The sequence below is a fragment of the Rissa tridactyla genome, chromosome 5 (assembly GCF_028500815.1).
Source record: "Rissa tridactyla isolate bRisTri1 chromosome 5, bRisTri1.patW.cur.20221130, whole genome shotgun sequence".
Classification (NCBI taxonomy): Eukaryota; Metazoa; Chordata; class Aves; order Charadriiformes; family Laridae; genus Rissa; species Rissa tridactyla.
In genome coordinates this window covers 56,622,038-56,643,809 of record NC_071470.1, presented here as the reverse complement: position 1 = coordinate 56,643,809, position 21,772 = coordinate 56,622,038, and the positions used below count along the sequence as shown (strand labels likewise).

The following is a 21,772-nucleotide window of genomic DNA, read 5'->3' as shown; positions in this document are numbered from 1 at the left end:
AAGCCAGGAACCCAGGTAACAAATTAAAGAAGCAGGAAACACAGAAGGCCTGGAAAGACAAATAAATGCTGTCTAACCTTCTTTCAGGATGTTCAACTCCTTTTACTATATTTCTGTGATGTTCCAGTACCTAGCTATGCCTCACATACAGCTCTTATTTTTTGAAAGCTACCAAATTTGGTCTACATCCTTTTCCACAACATTTGTGTCTAACCATAAAAGCTCAAATAGTCGCAACAGAATGATGAGATACAGTTACAGTAACCTCTATCTGCAGCATAGTGCTTTTACCCTCCCACTCAGTGTCTAGATGAAGAAAAAAAATCTGTACTAACAGCTGTCTCATCTGTAAATCAAGAAAGAAAACTGATTATAGGTGGGAATAAAAGAAGCCTTGCAGATCTTCACAGGCAACAGTGATGTAATTCCTGTGAATTTGCCCATCAACTGCAACAAAGGGAAGAGTTGGTAACAAAACAGCAATCCAGATCCACGCATTGGCTCCTCAACTTTATCAGAGCCCAAAAATGCCTTTTCTCGCATCAAATTGGCAGAAAACTTCCCATTTTATTGCAAGATTATTCTGACACTATGACCTAAATCTGTTTTTAATGTACAAATATTCTCTGTTGGGATTTGCAACAAAAGCTGTGCTCAAGACAAAACAGGTTTAGAAATAACCAAAAGGTGAACAGATACAACCACACTCATGCCACTGTCAACATACCACCTTTGCTGCATTCTTAGTACCAACTTGCATTTGATATCTGATCTTCTATTACAAAGAACCCAATTCTCCACAGCTATGTATGTTTAAAAAAAAAAAATTAAAAAAAAAAAAGGGGGGGGAAGACAACGAATCAGGAATTGTGTAATTAAAATTTCTCAAAGTAAAATTCACAAAGCCAGGGTCAGATGATAGGTGGGGTATATTCGTCCTGCAGAAGTGATGAATGAGCTAACGTCTTGCCTTCTTTGCAGTCTAATACAATCAAAGCCTGTTTTACACAGACTGCTTCGCTTAAGGATATAAGAGTATTACTGCCATCACACCTTCCATTCATCCACAACAGATTTTTCTTTTAAAAGAAATAAAATCTCATGCAGAAAAGAGCATAAAGCCATCTCTCCAAGTCAACTAAAGTAATCTTAATAGTGAACTTAATCTCTGCTAATAAGAAAATAATTTTGTTTTCATGGGCAGTCTGAAAATTAGAGGTGTTTAAAAAGGAAAACAGTGATTCCAGAAGTAACTGATTTAGATGTCAAATGGAAATAAACATAAAACTATTATGGCACAACACAGCATAATACAAAGCCTAGGGTATTACTGTCTGCATACCAGTAAGATTTCTTGCAAGCTACATATTCTCTCAGGGGAGCACAATACTAACAGTGGAAACTTTGCCAACAACAACAGAAATGCTACTAAAACTTCAAAGTGAATCAAATTGGTACATTTTATAGGTTTTAGCCAAGTTGGCTAATGAACTGAAGATCTGGAAGTAAAGTTACATGATTACAATGGGTAGACATTTTCCCACTTGTCAAATAAATTTCTGTAAACCTAGTATTATAACAATAACACAAAGGAATAGGTATTTCCCATACTAATATAAAGAGCCAACAGGCTGAAATGAACTGCTACACAGGCACAGGAATCCATACAGCAGAGTGATAAAACTGTATCTAAAAAGGGCACATAAAAAAGTTAAGATCCACCCTTTATTATAAAACACAAAACACTTAAAACCATTAGCATTGCAACAATCAAAGGTTATAGTCAATGATTTTTGGGAAGGTTTTTTTTTTTTTAAGCTTTCCCCTATTTCCTTTGCCCTCTATTACCCTGACACCACCCCACCGTGCACCAGAAAAAAACCAAATAACCAACCCCTATTGGTGATACACAAAGTAAAAATAGGAAAGAAAATCAGGAATAATATAGTTTAAAAAAACAGAATCATATCTCATTACAGATACATTTTGGCCTGTTTTGCAGAAAATGTTCCAGAGGCCAACTGAAAGTAAAAACACTTCACACAACTGTGCCTAACGAGCTACTTTTTCCCCTCAAACAAGAAAATACTTCTGAAAAACAAGTAAGGACCTCCTAAGAATGGTAACCCCCTGAAGTTACCTGGTTGCTCAGCTTAGGGAAACTGTTTAATCTCAGACCTCTCAGGAGGTCTGAAAGGACCTCAAAGAACTACTTTGTATCTATAAAACATTCAGAACTGCTCCAAAACCCACTTGCTCCACTATAACGGAATTCAATCTTCAAATGAAAGACTCAAGTTCTGCAGTCATTCATGAAGTTACATATCAATACATAAAAGTTGTTTAATTTCTCATCATTCAACTTGCTGATTAGAAGAATTGCCTATCTTTTTTTAAACAGAAAGCATTGCCTTCTGTGTTCTTCTAAGTAGCTGCAGTACACCCACAGGAGAAAACAGGCATTATTCTACTTTGTTTCTCAAGAACACATGATGTGGAAGGGTCCCCAAAGTGGTGAGCTCTCTATAATAAATCAAGATTTCTTGTATAGTACAAATTACCATAAAATTTCAACCTGTTTTACACATACTGGTTTATAAACATTGGCCTAGACCTTAGAATATATCCGGATCAAAAAGCAAACGCACCAAGAAGATGCTAAAAACAAACTCTGTTGTACCTTGCTCTTCATTATTAATTTTCTCTGTTTTTAAAAGCGAGAAAAAGCCACCCCCCCCCCCCCCTAAAATTAATGACAAGATTTAAAACTTAGACTCTGAAAAATGTTTTGGAATCTATCCATAGTCCAAACATGGAACCAATTACTTTTCACTATTGGAAAAACAATTATTTAACCAAAAAAAAACAGAAATTGGAAGCCAACTGATTCCCAAAACCTAAAATAATTAGCTCTAGGCATTCCTTTTTCCAGCTAGAGGTTTAAAAAAAAGCTCAGTACTTCGAAGTTCTCAGCTTTTTGTTGCGACGGTTTTTTAATGTCAACACACGAAGATTACTAACTGCACGAGATCTAACCTGCAGACTGCTTAGTAAGACTTGGTGCCTACAGGTCAACATGTTCTCCATGTATGCATCGAGTACATTTATGACAGTGGTGCAGCATTTTTTCATCATTTTCAATTCAGTAAGGATTTATGCTGCTTTCCTAGATGATGGGCATCTTATTTCTTGGTCTCATACTTTCCATGGGTCATAATGCAACACAACCAAATGCCATGTACGTTTCAGTTGGTCACCCTGGGCATATGTTGAGACAAAAAGGTTGCCAAATTTTGTCTCAAATGATGTAAAATGAAACAAAATCACAACTGCCTGCTTTCCCACATGTACACTAACTCTTCCACAACAAGAGGGTAAACTTTCACAGTTCACCACACCTAGGCAGCATTCTTCATTGCACAGCTGCTTAGCTCCAAACCCATCATTGCTCTTTGCTTTGTGCTAACTATGGAAGAATCAAGTATTTCTACAGCAAAGCAAATCCTACTGATCTTCACCAAAGAGCAGATACCCATCACAAGCTGGCCCAGATAGCATAAACATATGCCTTACAGAGAATGCCATGTTTATGAAGAGCTGCCAACGAAGACCTAAGATGAGGAAAGAAGCCACTATAGGAGAAAATAAAAGTCTGCATAAATACATGTTTCCTTTTCAATTGAGATGCACTGTTCAAATTAAAAGTTTGTCATTACGAAGCAGAACCAGTAGGATCAGCCTTATCCTCAAAGTTCTCAACAACACTATGGTAATTTCTCCAATGCTAAATAAAATTCATTAATTTAAACTATAGAAAAATATTTAATGGCAATTCCTCTTCCTGAACTTTGGGGTTTAAGTCTCAAGCAGTTCTCAAATTAAACTCCTTTTCTTCTTCTGTGAGATGTCTCAAAGACATTTTATTGTGGCCAACTTGTATAGCAAAGTATTCCACTTTCTATAAAAGAAAGTATCAACAATCACTTTGTTTCTGCCAGAAGTGTGTTCAAAGACTTCTATCCAAGCATCTTTTTTGAGTATGGTCATTTCTGGCAGACAATCTTACAAAAACCCATAAATATAACAGAACGTGCCAGCTGTTTGCCAGATTCTGCTTTCCTATGCTTTGCACTTCTATGAACTGTCAGAACACAGTGAAATCAGATTTCAGAACCTCACATCACACCTTTTTATTCTGCAAAGTAAGGAACAGTAGTGAGTATATCAAAACAGAAGGAAAAAAAAGAGAGTAGAACTATGTCATCTCTTCCTAAACCAAAGTATCAGTGCAACTAGGAAATTGTTGTAACTCATCCCTTCTCCTGTCTCAGGGAATCAGGATTCATGCTTTAAAAATCAATTCTCTCTTAAAGGTTTCTGCTAACTTCTGACGAAGTATCCTAGACCTGATGCCATAAACATCTTTGTCTAAGATTTACAATATCTGACTGGATTTCACATTTTTGGTAGAAAAACATATGGTTTTGTTTTCAAAACTATGAAAATTTAAACTATAAAAAAGCCTCAAACATGAGCAGAGCTACGACTGATTAGTTTTGAGATCAAATCTTAGTTTTGACTCGATCATCTCCCTGCTTCACTCTAATTAAAGCACAGAAGATCACCAGCAGCTATCAATTTGTCATTAGGGAGGCAATCATCTACAACATTTAGTTACAAATTACAGTGATATAATTCTATTGCTAGGACATTTCAGGAATCAGCTATGTTCAGTAAATTTCATGCACTTACCTACCACGGAAGGTTGGGTGTTTCACTGGATTTTTACCTGTTACATATTGTAAAATGCAATCATGGCTTTTACACCCAAATATTCCTTTTCAGGAAATGTGTTTCTAAAAGATTAAACGTTTCTATGCTTCCAAAGATAGAGAAGAATCAGATTTACTTATTAGAAACACAGGTTTTCCACAGTTTTGTCTGTGGAAAAAATATAATTCCTCAATCACAAAATAAAGTAAAACATGAAGCTGTTCACAAACAAGTTTCAAAAACCATGCCTTTTAAACCCATACACAAATAGGCTAAGGTATCAGTAAGCAGCAATGTAATGCTGAGAAAGAAAACAGAAGTATCTTAGATATTAGGTACAACTTTTGCATTGCTTGAGACTACTTAATCACAATCAAAGACCAAGATTCCTTGTTATAAAAAAGCAAAAAGACATAGTGCACCCCATTACACTTAAATATGTTTTCACTCACATTGAAAAGACAGGCGCTTATTGGTTAAGATTTAACTACCAGCTCATCTGTCTTTCAGAAGTAAGTATATTGTTAACTCCGTAAGGGAAGAACGTAGGTTTCCTGAATCTCACATTGACAAAGTAACTTTACACAACTGAAAACAAGGTTTAAGGCCCTGAGCAAATATGTGTAACTGCCGAAAATGTAGATGCTCACCCAGGTCCTCCTCTGCATACAGTAAAGGAGACCTACCAAAATATTTTTGGCACAACAATGGTAAACACTTGAAAAGCAACACCTAGCACTGATATTACAACTAAAAAAAAGAAAAAAACAAACAAAGAAATCCACACACACACACAAACAAAAACCAGCACATTTTTTGTCAATGTTTTGAGGAATATTAATAAAGTACAATGTAAAACCTCAGAATCTAGAAATTATTATCAAATAAATCATTACGGAACCTGATTTTTGACCTGTCAGTACTAGATCAGTAACCTCCTACCAGGTACTAGAAACGTGGCACTATAAAAGATCAAATGAAAATTTAAGTATTAACCTCATATTCTGCTAAAGAAAGAATGCTCTTTTTAATATGAGCAAAATTAAATTACAGCTTAAAATTTAAGAGGGTATTGTAAAGTATGGCAATACAGTTTTGCAGACTCATAATCACAAAAAGATGCAAGAATTCTATCTTCCTCATTCTCCCCAAACAAGTGATTGCTCTAACTGGGTGTTTAAACAGTTGAACAGCCTGAATATTTTTTTTGTTTGAGTACTGAAATACAATTTTTAAATTATTCACAAACTATAAACTCCTGTGTAGTCAGTATTGAAAGCAATTTTCCAAGCAGCAAAGTATTAGGCAAAGTTGTACATTTCTGCCATATGTTATTTCAACTTACATCTTTTGCACTGAGAGAGTCAGAATAATTGCTTTGCAGGTTTCCAAACAACTAGCATGTCTAACAGTCCATCCAAGAAGCAATGCCAGCCCTAAGGAATGATTTGCTAGCTCTGGAGACTACAGTCCAAGCCTTCTGGCTGCCAGATAAATCAGGCTCAATGCCAGCTGCAGACAGGTCTTTTAGTAGTCCTAAGAGCCCGCCCCTCCCTATTTTAAAGGGCTGTAAATAGTAAAAACACACACAACCAAACTCCTTCATATTAGAAAAACACCGCAGCATGAAAGAGATTTTTTTAAAAATGTCATGGAACATTGCACAAAAAAAGGCCCATCCACTGGTACCAATTTTGAGGCAATAGAATTTATTCAGTAAAAACTTTTTTTAAACATGAAGACAAGTCTGATTTGAAAGGGAACGACGTACCAAAATCACAAGCAAGTCACAGCACAAAAATCAAATCTATGAGAAGAAATGAATGAAGAACTAAGACAGGCATATGTTAGAACAGATAAAGGTAGAAGCATTAAATTTTTATTTTAAGACTATTATGACAGGCTTAATTTGAATTAAAATGGATCTCTTGGATCTGCACAGTACAGACCATCAGATACTAAACAGTGAGAAGTAAAAATTATTCTAGTATTTTGTTCAAGTTTGCATTTCAAGGTTTAGTAGATGCCACAACATATTAATTAACTGCATCGTATCTTAACACACTACCGCTGCAACATTCAAAAGGTTAAGGTAAGTTAAGAATATTTGCAAATTCATTCACATCCTGGCTGTAAGCTTGTGCTAAATTTGTATTCAGGGAGAAGATTCTACTAATGGTTGTCTCAGTTCAATTCTGAATTAACTTTGTAGTCTTTCCCACTTCTGAGCAGACACCCCAAGGACTAAACAAAGCAGAGACATGACTACAAGGAGTTCTGTCCAGGTTAAGACAAAAGTCAAGCAATTTGGACGTGGTTTGTAACAAAATTTTTGCCTTCAGAACTACCAAAGCTTTTCAATAACAAAGACCATATACAAAGTTATATGTAACTTAATAAATTAACCTAAGAAGACTGCCCAGTAATTCAATAGACATGGATAGCTCACAACACAGCTCAAGAAAATCAACTTCTTTGCACTGCTTGACTTAAGCCTCAACAGGTTACACGCCCGCTACATCTGCCGGGTCCCCTGGAAGTTCAGTAGAGAGTCATCTGGTTGTGCTTTATAGTGCAGTCTGAAATTTAAGTAGCAGTTCATATGCCAAAACAGTTGGACAGCCTTATGTATTTTTTCAGCAGTGTGTATCTTTTGGATCCTGCTGCATTAATATTTTAATAGTGCTATCAGAATTTTATGGTAAACTATCACCACGTGCAGAAGGAATTCTCACATAAATCCCATGATGGAAAAGATGCAACACCCACGACACGCTACCTTGTTTCTTTGACCTTAAGCACCAATTTCCAAACCCAAAATACAACCAGTTTTTTGGAACAGAAAGCTTACATCAAAAATTGACAGGTTTTTTGGGTTTGGATTTTATTTTTAATTTATAAAAAATTAATTTTCCAAACCATGGTGTATCCAGTGGCTATCTCTGAATATAAATACAAAGGGAGCTGCTACTCATGCCTCAAAGTATCCTCATAAAACTTCCTCGACAGGTGATGGACTTTACAATTACAGACACACACACATGCCTATAAATTCAGAAATATAAGCGCACCCAGCTGCATCTGGACAAGTCTGCAGGGTCAGCATATGCCACAGGAAATCGAAGAATCTGTACTGCGGTTCACCCTCTAGGGTTTTACTGGAGAGTGAAAGCTTTAGATTACTGTTATAACTACAGAGTAAACTACCCATAAATCAAATAGCAGAAGAATAATCAGAACCGCACTGAAATCTACCTGTTGATACCAAGCAGAACACTGTTTCTTAGGTATTTTATTGACTTTTGTAACTTCACCCTAAAAAGCTGAGCATTCACACTACCTCCTTAATTAAGAACAGGCACAGCAGTTATAAAAAGGTAAAGAAGAAAGAAAAGTTTACCCCCTCTCCCTAAGACAAGTCTCACTTGAAAACAAAAATACATTTTAAAAGTTTCTCTCAAAATCCAATCTTTTTCTTTTGGGTCTGTCAGACCAATAAGGATAATAACCCTTGTCACATCCTACCTGCTAAAAAGACATTTTAAAGGTATCTTCTCCTCAGAAACTTGAAGGGTTTTGAAATAAGAATACCATTAAGCAATGTACTTTATGTCAGCAACAGTCTGCAAAACAATGGTATTGGTTAGGTAGTTCACAGGAACATTGATCCCCCCTTTGCAATTTTAATTCACAATACTCTCTATGTCTGAAACCTGCCTACTAGTTATCTTACATAGTTCAATTGTGGTTAAAAAGAATCTTGAATTTATTACTTTTACGTTAGTATCAGCTTTTCTACATGTAAAAGTAGTATCTTGTAGGACTGCTAAAGGAGAACAGGATTTAACCATTCTGTTAAAGCAAATGCTAAGGTTAAAAATAACCACTGTTTATTCACGAAAGCATTCAGCAGACATCATGCAGATGTACAGCAAAAGGATCGGTGTCCTCTAACTACATCCGCATTGACAGTTGCTGGTATTTACTGAGGCAGAAACTTTAGGTATTCTTTTATGTGGGCCAAATAAAAGCTGAAGAAAATTAAACCTGAAAATGTGCGTGTTTGTGTGCGCATTGTCTGTATGTAATCAATCCAAGAATAAAGGCAAACATCTCTTAATGGGGAGCAAAAAAGATGACAAAGATTTAGGGGGAAAAGCAGTCCTCCCCAAACTTTGAGGTTGCAGTTGCGGTATCTTATTTACATATGCAAAACCCTCTGAAACACATTCAGCGTTCCGGCTTCATTCATCACACAAATAACTGTAGTTTCCAGTGTTGAATTTACTCATAATACAGGAGGATAATATTTTAATGAAAATCTTCTATAAAGATACCAACTTACCCTGTGCAGAGAAAATTATTTATTCAGCTGTGGAGTGAAACGCCTCAATTAACTTTTAAATCTAAAGTGGGCCAACAACAACCAATCCTCAGCAGCCAGAAGCAGTTACGTGTCACTTCAAAACCACATGCCAGCAGTATCTACCACTACATATTCCTGGCATCAGCCTCAAGACACAGGTCTTTCCTTTCATCATGTACAGGGTGAAGAAAATTAAAATTTTTAGCAGGCATCACATTTGCATAGAAAAATCTCCAGATATAATTATTAAGTATTGTAACTAACTACCTTTTGGATCAGTGATTTTAACTGGTGTGGTAGAAATATACAGAATACTTTTTTCCCTTTTGGAAATAAAGGAAAAGAACTCTGAAGAAAAAAGTTTTATGTAGATTTATATTTCTGCAGATGAAGACTTCGCTATTCACAGTAGGAAAACAAACCAACCAACTTCTGAAGCAAAGACTGTATAGCAACTACCTGTCAATCATTTCTAAATAAAGTGCACAAAGTAACAATTCAAAGGATATTTGAAATCAAAATGCCAGTTTTCCTTCTGCTCAGACTATAACATCCACCAAAGGCTATATTATTACATAGCTTTCAGATCTTCTATGGATTTGAAAGAAATTTTTACAGAAAGATGTCCTTTATATACAGAAAAAAACCCCACCACTTTTTCCCATACGGCAAATGCTGCTTACATTGAACACAGTTTTTTTTCTTTTTAAAATAAGAATCATTTAATTCTTTATTAACAGAGAACCACTGCTCAAATGTTGTACATTTATTTCAGATTTTGAAAACCAAATCCATTTGCCAAGTCTGCTAAATCAAATGTAAAACCCAGGCAAACAAAAGACACTTTGGACTATTGTAGTTATTCTAGCTGACACACAGAGAAATAACCTACCCAAAACAAAGAGGGAGATCTCGAAGGGCCATTTTTGGCCTAAGTTGTCTTCTATGTTCTAAACTAGGGGAGGACACCAAGAGTTTTTTGGATAACCTTTTAGCATCCTTTGCAAAACTCTAGCTGTTACAGGCCAGTGCCTGTACCTTCTTCTTCCCTCTGTTAATTTAACATTGCTTACGTTCATGAATATCTTCTCACTAAAAACGTCCCCTCACTGGTACTGAGAAGAACTAAGTTAGGAACATCAACTAAATATCTGGTTTTATGAGCACTTGATAACCCAATTTCAAAGTAAGTATAACTCAGTAGTCCTTTGGGCACAGTCCAGAATAGCAAAGTGGTTATTAAATTAATAGTATGTTAGTTTAGGTAAACTTCTGGACTACGTCTTCTACAAATACTTAAGCAGTGCTTCAGAGAAAGCACAGCAATACTGTATCTTTTAATGGTACCAAGAAAGTAATCAGTCCTGTAATTGCCTTTCAGAACCTTCTTGGTAGTTGCATGTAATGAGAAGTATTTCAGGTTCACAGCTTTTAAAACTTCTAGGATGAAAATGATTTTTGCCTCTTTTAATACTAGATCTGTGCAGAGAAGAAAAAAAAACACAACACAAAATCTTAAAAAAAACCACAAACGAACAAAACCCTTGTGCACTTGTCTTGGGCATTGATAGGGCTGATGCCAGCTATTAAGACTGATGATACCTGACAGAAAAATCCTCTAAGCAGCTTTCGGGGAATAGCTGTATTTCATCTATGGATTCAAAGCTTCTTTTGTTTAAGACAAATTGAGCTAAATTATAATTTTGTGTGTTCCAAGTTATTCTATTAAAAATGCAACCATTTTAAAACAATTTTTTTTCAATTAAAATATCTTGGTTTAGCACATTCAAAAAGTACAAATTTGCAGGTAAGTTCTCAGTAAAATTTAATTATAAGCTACATGTAAAGGAAAAAAAAAAATATCTGTGCCTAGTTCTTATCTTTAGCATTATTTTACAGATGGTCATATGAATGTGAAATTACTTACCTGCTATGATGTAGCAGGGTGATTCAATACCTAAGAGAAGATTAATTTCCCTGGTGTACAATTCAGTGTCATATCCTAGTTGGCAATGGTGACTTCCTTAATGTGTGACTGTTAGCAATTACTAGAGCACTTCACGCAGAAGGTTTCAAGCCTTATGGTAGGACAAGCACAAATGTGAACTTACAGCCTTCGCTCCAGAGCGGCTGCTACCAAGCCAAACGTAGTGCCTCTTGCATGCCACGTGCAAGCCCGTACGCTCTTGTGGGAATAGCAGTCCCTAGCTGCCCTGGCCAAGTGACCTGCTGAATGATCTCCTCACTTATCTTCAGAGTCTGAAACAAGATGCCACTACAAAGCTGTATATTAAACTGTAATTGAAAAACACTCTGGGATAGAAACCAGATCCAATAGCCATGGATCATTTCTGAGAGGGAGTCTTGAAGTCAGAAACTAATCTTTAAGCTATTAATTCATACTCAGTTGAAGTTATGTTAGGAAAGCTCCTGATGAGAAGGAAATGGAAATAAAAGTCTTCTATAATGGGTAGTTTTATGCCAAAAGATTGTACCAAATGATCTCAAGAAGAGATTTGCTAACTTGAGGCAATTTTTGAAGATGTTTTATGCATTGCCAGCTGCTTTCAAATGTAAAAAGCATCTCAGAATCTGTCTCCTTTCAGATAATTAGGATATGAGACAACACTCCAGGGAAGCAGTTACGAGAGGAATTCAATTTTCCTCTAATCCAGCACAGAATCTCTGTCACGTTTTTTTCCAGCATTCCGAAGAAAGAAGAACGGGTTCTTCTACATGAATTGTGTTTAACAGATGATGGTTAAATACAGTATATATTGCTCTCTAGTATGAATGCTGGTTTAAGCTTCACTCTCCACAGTTTTTGAAGTCAAGGAACACTTTCTAGGGTGTTAATTTATATGAAGTGGCACAAGAACTTAAGAATGGTACACAAAGTTGTGGAGTATAACAGAAGTTGTAAAAGCTAGGTCAGCAGAAGGTATCTCTTTTCTGGAATTTCTCTCCAAAAACTGTACACAGCAAAGAAGAATTTATCCAATTCCCATTTCGGTAAGGTATCAAAGTAACTCTCTTTAGAAACAGCAAGTGTCAACAAGTGATTACAGCTGCTGTTACAGACCCCCATTAATTCATTTAATCATCAAAATAGATCCAGTTCAGATTGTCGTGACTCTAGGTTGTAAACGTAACTTGAGAGAAACCTTATCTTTCATCTCTTAGGTAGAGATGATTCCCTTACTTATCCCTTTAAAAGTAATTCATAACTTCATTAATAATGTTCACACTCCATATGGACAACAAAGGGGTTTTGGACAAACATCCCCTCCTCAGTTTCTATGGACAGAATGGGTGACCTACCCTTACCAGAAGGCCAGTAACCAACTGACAATATTCTGATAAAACAGAATCAAGCAAAACAAACCACAGAAATGCAAGTGAAGAACTGGAAGGTGCTCTGCTCCAAGATTTCAAAGAAAAGATTATTCAGATGCTGACTTACTTTCCTAGTTACTTTTATCCCCCCCATTCCTGCCTCGATCTCATGGCAGGAGGCAAGATTTGTTGAGTAACAGAAAAGGAACAGAGCCAAGGACATTCAAGAGGAAGAACATACATGACGATCCAGAAACAAATTCTTTGGTGGTCGCACACTACTCTTAATGGAACTCAGTGTTAGCCTGTAAGCAGCAGCATTAGAACTATTAATTAGAATTATTAATTACCATAGCATAATAAATAGCATACAAAGGAACATATAATCAATTGAATTGCTCCTCTTCTTTTTCCATTTGAACAAGCCAGTTATTTAAAATATGATACTGAAAACTGAAATTGCAAACTGTTTTACAAGCTAGCAATAAGACAGTAAGAGGACATTAAGAACTGAAACATCTGCTAGTTCTGAAAGGCATGCCATTTTTAAGGTGGTTTCTTTAGGAAAAAAAAGAGAAAGAAAAAAGTCAAAACTGGCATTTAGAAAAAAATCCCATAAATTATACCGATTTCTTTTTGTGTTGGCCAATCTGGTATTACAGCGCATTATCCAGAAGCAGACCATGACTTGCACTGTAAGCAACTGTCCCCTAGAAAACCGAACAGGGAACTGGCACACTGAATTTTATCATCAGGAATGCCAGCAGTTGCCATGCCTAAAACCACAGTTATAATTGATTACAAATTTCTAACCATACTGAATTGTAAACATTTTGCAGAAGCACAAAGCATGCTCAGACAAGGTACTTTTCTTATTTAAATGTTAACATGTATGCTTGGACAATTTAGGAATACTCAAATGAATATGGTGACAATCTCAAAACATTTGGAGCTGCCACGCTACCCAAGCAAACTAGCACATTTTTATTATGCTTAAAATGGGCTTTCCCTTGTTCTGTCTATCAGATCTATTCAACCAACTGGAACCACAAGGACTATATTTTCAGGAGGGAAATACTTGCTTGCAAAATGTTTCACACTTGTTATGGACTTCACCATTAGAAGACTTCACGTCTCAAAAAGTGTAAAGGCAACTAACTAATGAACGAATCAATTAACACAACACCATACCACAAACATTATAGACAACAACTTCTCACCTGGGAATCTATTCCCTTGCCACGCCTCTTCCCTCCAGTTTAAAGGAAAAAAAAAAAATAATCAGCTCAAACTTGAAATTTCTCTAGAAAAGAAGTGTGAGGGAGAGAGTAGGAAATAAAGGAGAGGCAAATCAGGAAAGGCCTGACTAGCCACATGTCATTACAGGCAAACTGCGTGAGCTGCTCAAGAGGCTTCCCAAGCAATATTCACATTGCACTCATGCCTACTCAAGACCCCCCACAATTGCCACAGATATTTGCTTTTGTTCACATTCTCCTTTCCTGTCTCTCAACTTTTTAAAGACACTTCAAAGAAGATCAAAAAAGCTTGAAAGGATTGTAGTTGTTTAGTCTATAGAACAGAAGATAGATGGGAGACTTCGTCTCATTCTTCAAACGCTAAGGAAGTTGGTATGAGAACGGGACTAAACTGTTCACCAGGTCTGCTGCAGACAGGAAAAAGCAAGGAAGATTTAAGTTAGACATTTGGAAAACTTTCAAGTAAGAGTAAAGGACTGAACAGCCTGCCTATGGAGGTTGTAGAATATCACTAAAAACAGGTCAGGCAAACATCTGTCAGAAGTGATTAAGGTATAATAGATGAGAATGAACTTGAGATCTTTTGCTCCTCTTCTGCTAAGGTCTTTTCATTACACCCAGCATTACAAAACCAACAATATGTCCCTCTTTTACATCCCTGTGTTTTATTTAACTTTAAAAAACATGTATTAATTGTGATATTTCCGCATATTCAAGAGTGATTATTTGGGAGAAGAGAACACATCAAAGATTTGATAACTGTGAAAGTTGGATAAATAAACCACCTGTGAAGTAAAACACCAATGTATTAATTTTACCCTCACTCTGAAGAAATTGACCTCTAACATCATAATGCAGACAGTATTATATTTTCTTGTTCTCCCAAGAGAAAAGAAAATTGGGAAAACTTTAACTGATGACTTACTGATCTGTGGTCACCAAGCTGTCAGTAAACCATATTTCAGTTTTTCCATAAAGAATTTTTTTTTTTTTTTAAGGAAAGCACTTTTTCCCAAGCACACACAAAAATAATTATTTATATATTTACATAAATAGAAAAAAATAAATCAAAACAATGAAAGCACTTTTGTTCAGAAGGCTGCTTTGAGAATTATCCAAATCTTTTGAAACTATATTAAACTATGAGTAAGAATGGCTTCCACCACATCAGGGGGAAAAAAAGACATCAGAGACTCTTCCCCCCCACTGTTCAATACTAATGTAACCATGGAAATGAAAACTAAACACCAATTTCCCTCTCACTCCCAGTATGACAGGAAACCTAACAAGGGAAATGTTTCTTGGTGACGGTAATAAGAAACATAAAGGTAACTGTTAAGAAGGAGAATAAACAAGGGTTTCTGGGACTCTCTGCTGGACTGACATCGTATAATTCATATCACTACAAGAAACAAGAGACGCTATTTACTTTCCTCACATGTGATGTCCCTAGCAGCTGCCCTCTAGGCTGACCCCTCGGGTTTATCTGTGTTGCCTAGCATTTGACATTATTTACATTTTAGAAAACACTTTCTTAGAAGAGAAAAACGTGAATGAATTCATTCACATGGCAGCTGTGACATACAGCAACCAAAACATAATCAGAAAAGTTCATAAATATTATGGTAGATATCAAATTTGTCTTCCTGCACACTTGATCAAGCCTTATGACAACTGCTTTACATTACTTTTATTATATAGGTATTTCCCCAGTATGCTTACAGGGACCTGTAAAGTAGGTGGGATTTGTAGAGGCATCCAAGAGCTCAACTTTTCTTTTCACTCTCGGTCTAGACAGGTCTTGCTGTCTATCTCCTATTTTGCATCTCAATACATTTTTTTTCTTGCCAATTCAAGATCCACTCTTCATTCTGATACTGTTATTTGAGTTCTTGTGCTCCAGAATGTACAAGCTATCTCTGCTGCTTCTTAGGGCTTTTTCAGAAGTGACCAGAGTAACATTACCATCCATAAAATTATTTACTCTACTTTGGGAGGGAAGGGAGAAAAAAATCCAAACCAAACACCTGAGAAGCCAGTACTTTTCTAATCTGTTTCTACTGCTGATTAGTAAATTTACACAGAGCAGCAATCTTAGAAGTGGTCTGTTGATTCAGAAAGAAAACACACAAATCACTGCAGCCAATTATTACCTTATGTTACCTCTTACTATCTAGCACAGTTCTATAGCGTAAAACGTATTGTATAATAGAAGTACAGAAATATCTTGAGGCATTTTTACAGTATTTCCAGAAGCTGTTTTAAAGCTTCACACCAACTGAAATGACTGCGCTGTATAGCAATATATTACAGACTAATACAAACGTGAAGTTTTTTTACTTTCTACTTTAGGCTTAATTTAAGAAACAACAACCCTCACTGCACGCCTCAGCCCCCAAATCCACAAATAGTGGAGTTTATAGGAGAAATCAAACAAAAGATTAATCGATAATTTGGAAAGACTGATCAAATTATTGTGATGATGTGTCACTTAAATTAGGAATTCAGTGTGTCAAGCACATAGTATGAAATTTCGGTGATAAATGTTACAGTTAAATATATATATTTCAACATTCTCTAAATTAGGACTCTGTTCTTCAAAAATGTGATTCTACCAAGGATATTAAGCAGGCAACTTTAGAAACAACAAAAGCAGGAAAAGGGAGGTCTGCCACCAACACGCCTTGCATGATGGAGCATTACTCACATGACATTTTATAGTTCTCTTTTCAGAAAAACATAATATTGTGAAACTGCCAGGACAGTAGAAAGTCAAAGACTCTATCCCTGACTGATTTTAAGAAAGAATTTTAAGAAAATTCACCCCCTTGAGAGGGGTGACAAGTGGTGTCCCTCAGGGATCCGTACTGGGACCAGTGCTGTTCAACATCTTCATCAATGATTTAGACACTGGGATCAACCGCACCCTCAGCAAGTTTGCTGGTGACACCAAGCTGAGTGGTGTGGCTGACAGGCCAGAGGGACGGGATGTCATCCAGAGGGACCTGGATGAGCTAGAGAGGTGGGCCCAAGCAAACCTTATGAAGTTCAACAAGGCCAAGTGCAAAGTCCTACACTTGAGTCAGGACAACCCTCGTTATCAATACAGGCTGGGGGATGATATGATAGAGAGTAGCTGTGCGGAAAAGGACTTGGGGGTATTGGTTGACGAAAAGCTGGACATGAGCCAACAATCTGCGCTTGCAGCCCAGAAGGCCAATCGCATCCTGGGCTGCATCAAAAGAAGCGTGGCCATCAGGTCGAGGGAGGTGATTCTACCCCTCTACTCTGCTTTCATGAGACCCCACCTGGAGTACTGTATCCAGCTCTGAAACCCTCAGCACAAGAGGGACACTGACCTGTTGGAACGGGTCCAGATGAGGGCGACAAAGATGATCAAAGGGCTGGAGCACCTCTCCTATGAGGACAGGCCAAGAGAGCTGGGGTTGTTCAGCCTGGAGAAGAGAAGGCTCTGGGGAGACCTTATAGCGGCCTTCCAGTCCCTGAAGGGGGCCTATAAGAAAGCCGGGGAGGGGCTGTTTGCAAGGGCATGTAGCGACAGGACGAGGGACAATGGTTTTAAACTAGAGCAGGGTAGGTTTATATTAGACATCAGGAAGAAGTTCTTTACAATGAGGGTGGTGAGGCACTGGAACAGGTTGCCCAGAGAGGTGGTGGAGGCCCCATCCCTGGAGACATTCAGGGCCAGGCTTGATGAGGCTCTGAGCAACCTGATCTAGTTGAAGATGTCCCTGCTTACTGCAGAGGGTTTGGACTAGATGACCCTTAAAGGTCCCTTCCAACCCAACACATTCTACGATTCTATGAAAATGCCATGAATTGATTAAAAGGATTTTGCAAAAGCATAAGAAGTCCTAGGGGGTTGCTTGCTTCCCCCCATCATGGCATACAATTAACTTCATTACTAGTCTTTTCTTGGATAAAATATATAATTGAAGTAACAATAATATATTAAACAGACTTCAGTCAAATATATTTAGGAGAAAAGCCATTACAGAGAATATCTCCTAATTAAAAGGATGAAGAAATATCCATGGGCTGTTTGGCCACCCTTCAATAAAGAGGCCCTAGATTAGCCTGCCTGGTTCAATTCATAATAAATTAGGGTTATAATGATGTCAAAGCAACTTCATCATACCTTTCTGCATTAAACTTATTTTTCAGATTGTTTTCCCACTAGCATATGGTTCACCATCAGAAGCATCAAGTCTTAAAGGGCTCTAGACAACTCAAGAGTCCTATTATTTCCAGCCTGATGGACAATTTTCAGATTTGCACAATGTCCTTTTTTTAGCAAATACCTTACTCATTTGATACTGTTCTTCCCAGACTGTCCACTGCATTCAGTCTGGGGAATGAGAAGCTGTCTCCTTCTCTGTTTACATTTAAAGGTGTAAAAGAAACACCTATAGCAATATATAGAAAATATGCACAAGCTTCATATTTACAACTGGAAAAAGACATTCCGAGCCCAAATTTGCTGAAGATAGCTTTAAGAATCATTTTGACTTAAACCACTCTGCCTTCAACATCTTACACCTCCAGGATTCAGTGCTGCTAAAACATCAAGGCAACTCATCAATATATTTCTTAAAATTCTTCAAAGTCAAAATTACCATAACAAGAATATATTGTTAATGTGCAACAGGGTGGGCAGAATATATTATGATGATCTATATTATGATGAAACCATGCTGACCAGCAAAGATCCTTGAGGTTAGCTAAAAAAAACCACCACAAAACCAAAGCAACAAGAAAAAAAACTCAAACAAAAAAACCCTACTTTGACAAGTCTTATCAAATAGTTGGTAAAGTTCTACCAGTTACTCATTTGTAAGGCCTTATGTGTTTAATAATATCCAGTATTAAAAGTTAAGTTTTAGGGACTTTGGTTTTATTTTACAGATTTGGGGCTTACTTTCCAACAGGTCTGACGAAGAATGTATTATTATTTAAACGTAACTGTAAAATAATATAGTAAGTGAAAAATGAGGGCATACAAAAAAGGGATGCTATATTTAATCACTACTGCCTCACCTTACTACGATTTCATTTAAGTATCCTGAACCACAAAACTATTTGTAAAAAGCAATGATTGTATTACAAATAGTTAGTAGCTGAGTTAAAGAAACAGAAGGAGCAGGAAATGCAAGGATAACTTATTTTGCAGTAGCATTTTCTTCATTTTGCCAGCTGCTAAACCCAGTACAAGAACTCTTACTGATTAGCTCAAGATATACAGTACTTCAGTAACACTGCCATATGCTGGTTAGCTGTGGACTTGTAACGCAACCTAACAAGCAGAAAATCGTAAGTTCATCATCCAATTCATGCATCCCTGTACAGAGTACCTGTTATATGTTAAATCTTGCAAGTACCTCTACTGAGGATGGACAAAAAACTTAGTTACACGTTGTTTTTCACTCACTGATGACTATGCAAAAGCATAATGAACATATATACCATTTACGGTACATATGAGAGAGCATCTATTTTTAAATTAGTAACAGCTGTACCTATGGAAAGCTCAGCGGATACTCCGTGCCTGTGCTTTCCAGGCTATTACACCATTTTCTTCAACAGCACACCACTATACCACTTCCAAACTGCCATGTCAGTTGATGGGCTGAATAAACACAACTGACTTCAGAAGAACCACTTCACGTGCATGTTTCCTCCCCTCAAAGTGCAGTATCTGTGTTTGCAATGCCACCCAACAGCTACAGCAGCCCCGAGATTAAATCCCTTAAATAAATTAAACAACAATGAATGCCATTCCCTCTAATGCCCCCTCTACGCGCTGCAGGGAAAATCCCCCTCAGAGGGACAGCAGCGGCCTCCCTACGACCACCGCCACCGCACACGGCCTACGAGGAATCTCTGCTCCAGCCGCCCCCCCCACACACTGCGCCAGCGGCTCGAAGAAAACCATCAGGGCCCTGCCCGGGTCCCACCTGCCCGCCCCAGAGAGCTCGGCCTAGCCCGCGGGGGAGCCCCGGGGCATCAAACCGCCGCGACACAGTCACCCTCAGCGACGGGCAACCGAACTAAGGCACCCGCGGGCGCGCTGAGGGACGAAGCCGCTCTCGGTGTTGAAACTCAGCCGGGCGCCAGCAGGCCCCACCGACAGACACTCACATGAACGGAGCCGCCACCACACTCCTTCACCCGCTGAGGGAAAAAGGACCCTCTCCTCCGGGCTGCCCAACCGAGCGCCTGAGGTTGATAAGAAGTCGCCCGGGAAGCCTCACTGCCCCCAGAGAGCTTTTTTTTTTTTTTTTTTTTTTTTTTACGGCTAAGGTGCTCATCACGTCGTTCCCAGAGTACTGGCAGAGTACACACGCGGGGGTTAGGCCTGTTTTTAAAAGGCCCAAACAAAAAGACAGATCAGGGATCGTGTAGGACGCCTCTACACCGGGGTCCTTCCGGCGGCCGGCGGGATGCAGTGACGCCACGGAGCTTGGTGGGGCGGCGGCGCTCCCTCAGGTACCCCCGCCACCGGCCCCGCTAGGCCGGGCCCAGCCTGGCAGCCCCCGCCGAGGGAGTGCCCGCCGGTGGCCGCTGGGTGAAGGAGGGGCTGAGGGAGCGGCCGGCCCGGCGAGTGTGGCGGGAGCGCGGCCGGGTGGGGCCGGGCCGCAGGGCGAGCGCTCCCCGGCAGGGCCGTGAGGTGTGCGGGGCCGGCGGGAAAGGCAGCCGCGCCGGTTCGCGCCTTCCCGGGCTCTATTTTGGGCTGCGATCCCCGGCCTGGGCGCAGTGCCTCAGGGCTGGGGGGGGGAGGTCTGTGGCGAGTGCGCTTATAGGGACTGAGAGGTTAGCAAGGGTGCCCGGAGTTACCAGCATTTCTACCAGTCATTTAGCAAACTGGTTAAAATTAATTTATCTCTTACTAGATTTAATTCCTGAGCAGCTGTGTATAATGCATAAATCAAATGGTAACAAAACCCGTCTTTTTATGTGTGTAGGGACACTGACGTAGCAGAACAGGCAGATAGGCTGTAACCAAAAGACACTGACAAACAGGTAAAAGAAATAACATATTTGTAAAATAAATGTGACTAAAAGTATCCTGGTCTATCAAAATTAGGTTATATGTTTTCTTCATGCTATCCAGGTGTTATTTTTCTCTATTAGCTAAATATTCTAGCTGCAGATATGAAACTTGAGATGTCTGTAAGTCTCACTAACCTTTATTGCTGCTGTCAAAGTAGCAATGTTTTAGTCTATGTGGTAACATTGTAAATGTTCCAAACACCACCAGTAACTCTTCTGGAAATACCTACACAGAGGCTTTCATGTATATATGACAAAATTCTCCATGTACTATGGAGAGGGCGTTTCTAAAATCTTTGGTGGCTTACATTTCACTTGAGTGAAATGATGCCTTACTAGCCCTATAAGAGTACGGAAAGGAATTACTATTTAGCATTTTCATGAAATAACTCTTCAAATATTTGTCAGTTACTGTGCCAAAAACACCATGATACCTGTCTTTTTTTTTTTTCCCCCCAAAATTTGTGTATTCATTGAAGATGAAATAATGGCATTGGTGCCTTGTCAAAATCTGGCTTGCATTTTCTGTTTATCTGAAGTAACAGTTTTATAATGAAAATTTTGGCACACTTATTTATTCTATCTGTTGCTGAATTGGTGTAGCTGGAATCTGAAGCAAAGTGTTTCTTTCTGCCCTGAATGTATTAGTTTGGACAGAATAATAATGATTAAAAATATTAATTTTTTATAAGTATGCCTAATGTGTGTATGGTCTGTAATTATCTGCCTATGATTCCATAGTTATTCTGTATTTATAGGTAATATACTTCTTACATCAGTGAATGTTAGAGAACTTCGGAAATATTGTAAAAGACAATGTTTTGATGTTATGCCACAGGGGAAAACATTTGGTTAAACACAGTACTGCTTACATTTAGATTTTTAAGCCGTTTTATGAAATCTCTGTAGTACAAGTGGTGTTTGTTTATACTGCAGATGAAAAAAAAACTTGAGGTGAACTAAATTT

General features: G+C 38.2%; 2 protein-coding genes across 15 annotated transcripts in view; one reads left to right on the top strand and one right to left on the bottom strand.

Moving 5' to 3' along the window:
* AIMP1 (aminoacyl tRNA synthetase complex interacting multifunctional protein 1) overlaps positions 1 to 19,993 on the bottom strand; it is a 42,771-nt gene extending 22,778 nt beyond the window's left edge. For 2 of the 4 annotated variants that reach the window (XM_054203449.1, XM_054203452.1), the window contains exon 1: positions 19,894 to 19,993. In XM_054203449.1, coding sequence (XP_054059424.1) covers positions 19,894 to 19,895 — 2 coding nt within the window. In that variant the 5' untranslated portion in view covers positions 19,896 to 19,993. Of the gene's footprint in view, positions 1 to 8,298; positions 8,397 to 19,709; positions 19,864 to 19,893 lie in introns of those variants that run through there. The other 2 variants (XM_054203451.1, XM_054203450.1) reach the window with 2 other exon arrangements.
* Positions 19,994 to 20,180: 187 nt separating this feature from the next.
* Positions 20,181 to 21,772, top strand: part of TBCK (TBC1 domain containing kinase) — a 108,456-nt gene continuing 106,864 nt past the window's right edge. For 4 of the 11 annotated variants that reach the window (XR_008466690.1, XM_054203439.1, XM_054203441.1 and 1 more), the window contains exon 1: positions 20,453 to 20,775. The gene's annotated coding sequence lies outside the window, so the exon portion shown is untranslated. The other 7 variants (XM_054203431.1, XM_054203433.1, XM_054203434.1 and 4 more) reach the window with 7 other exon arrangements.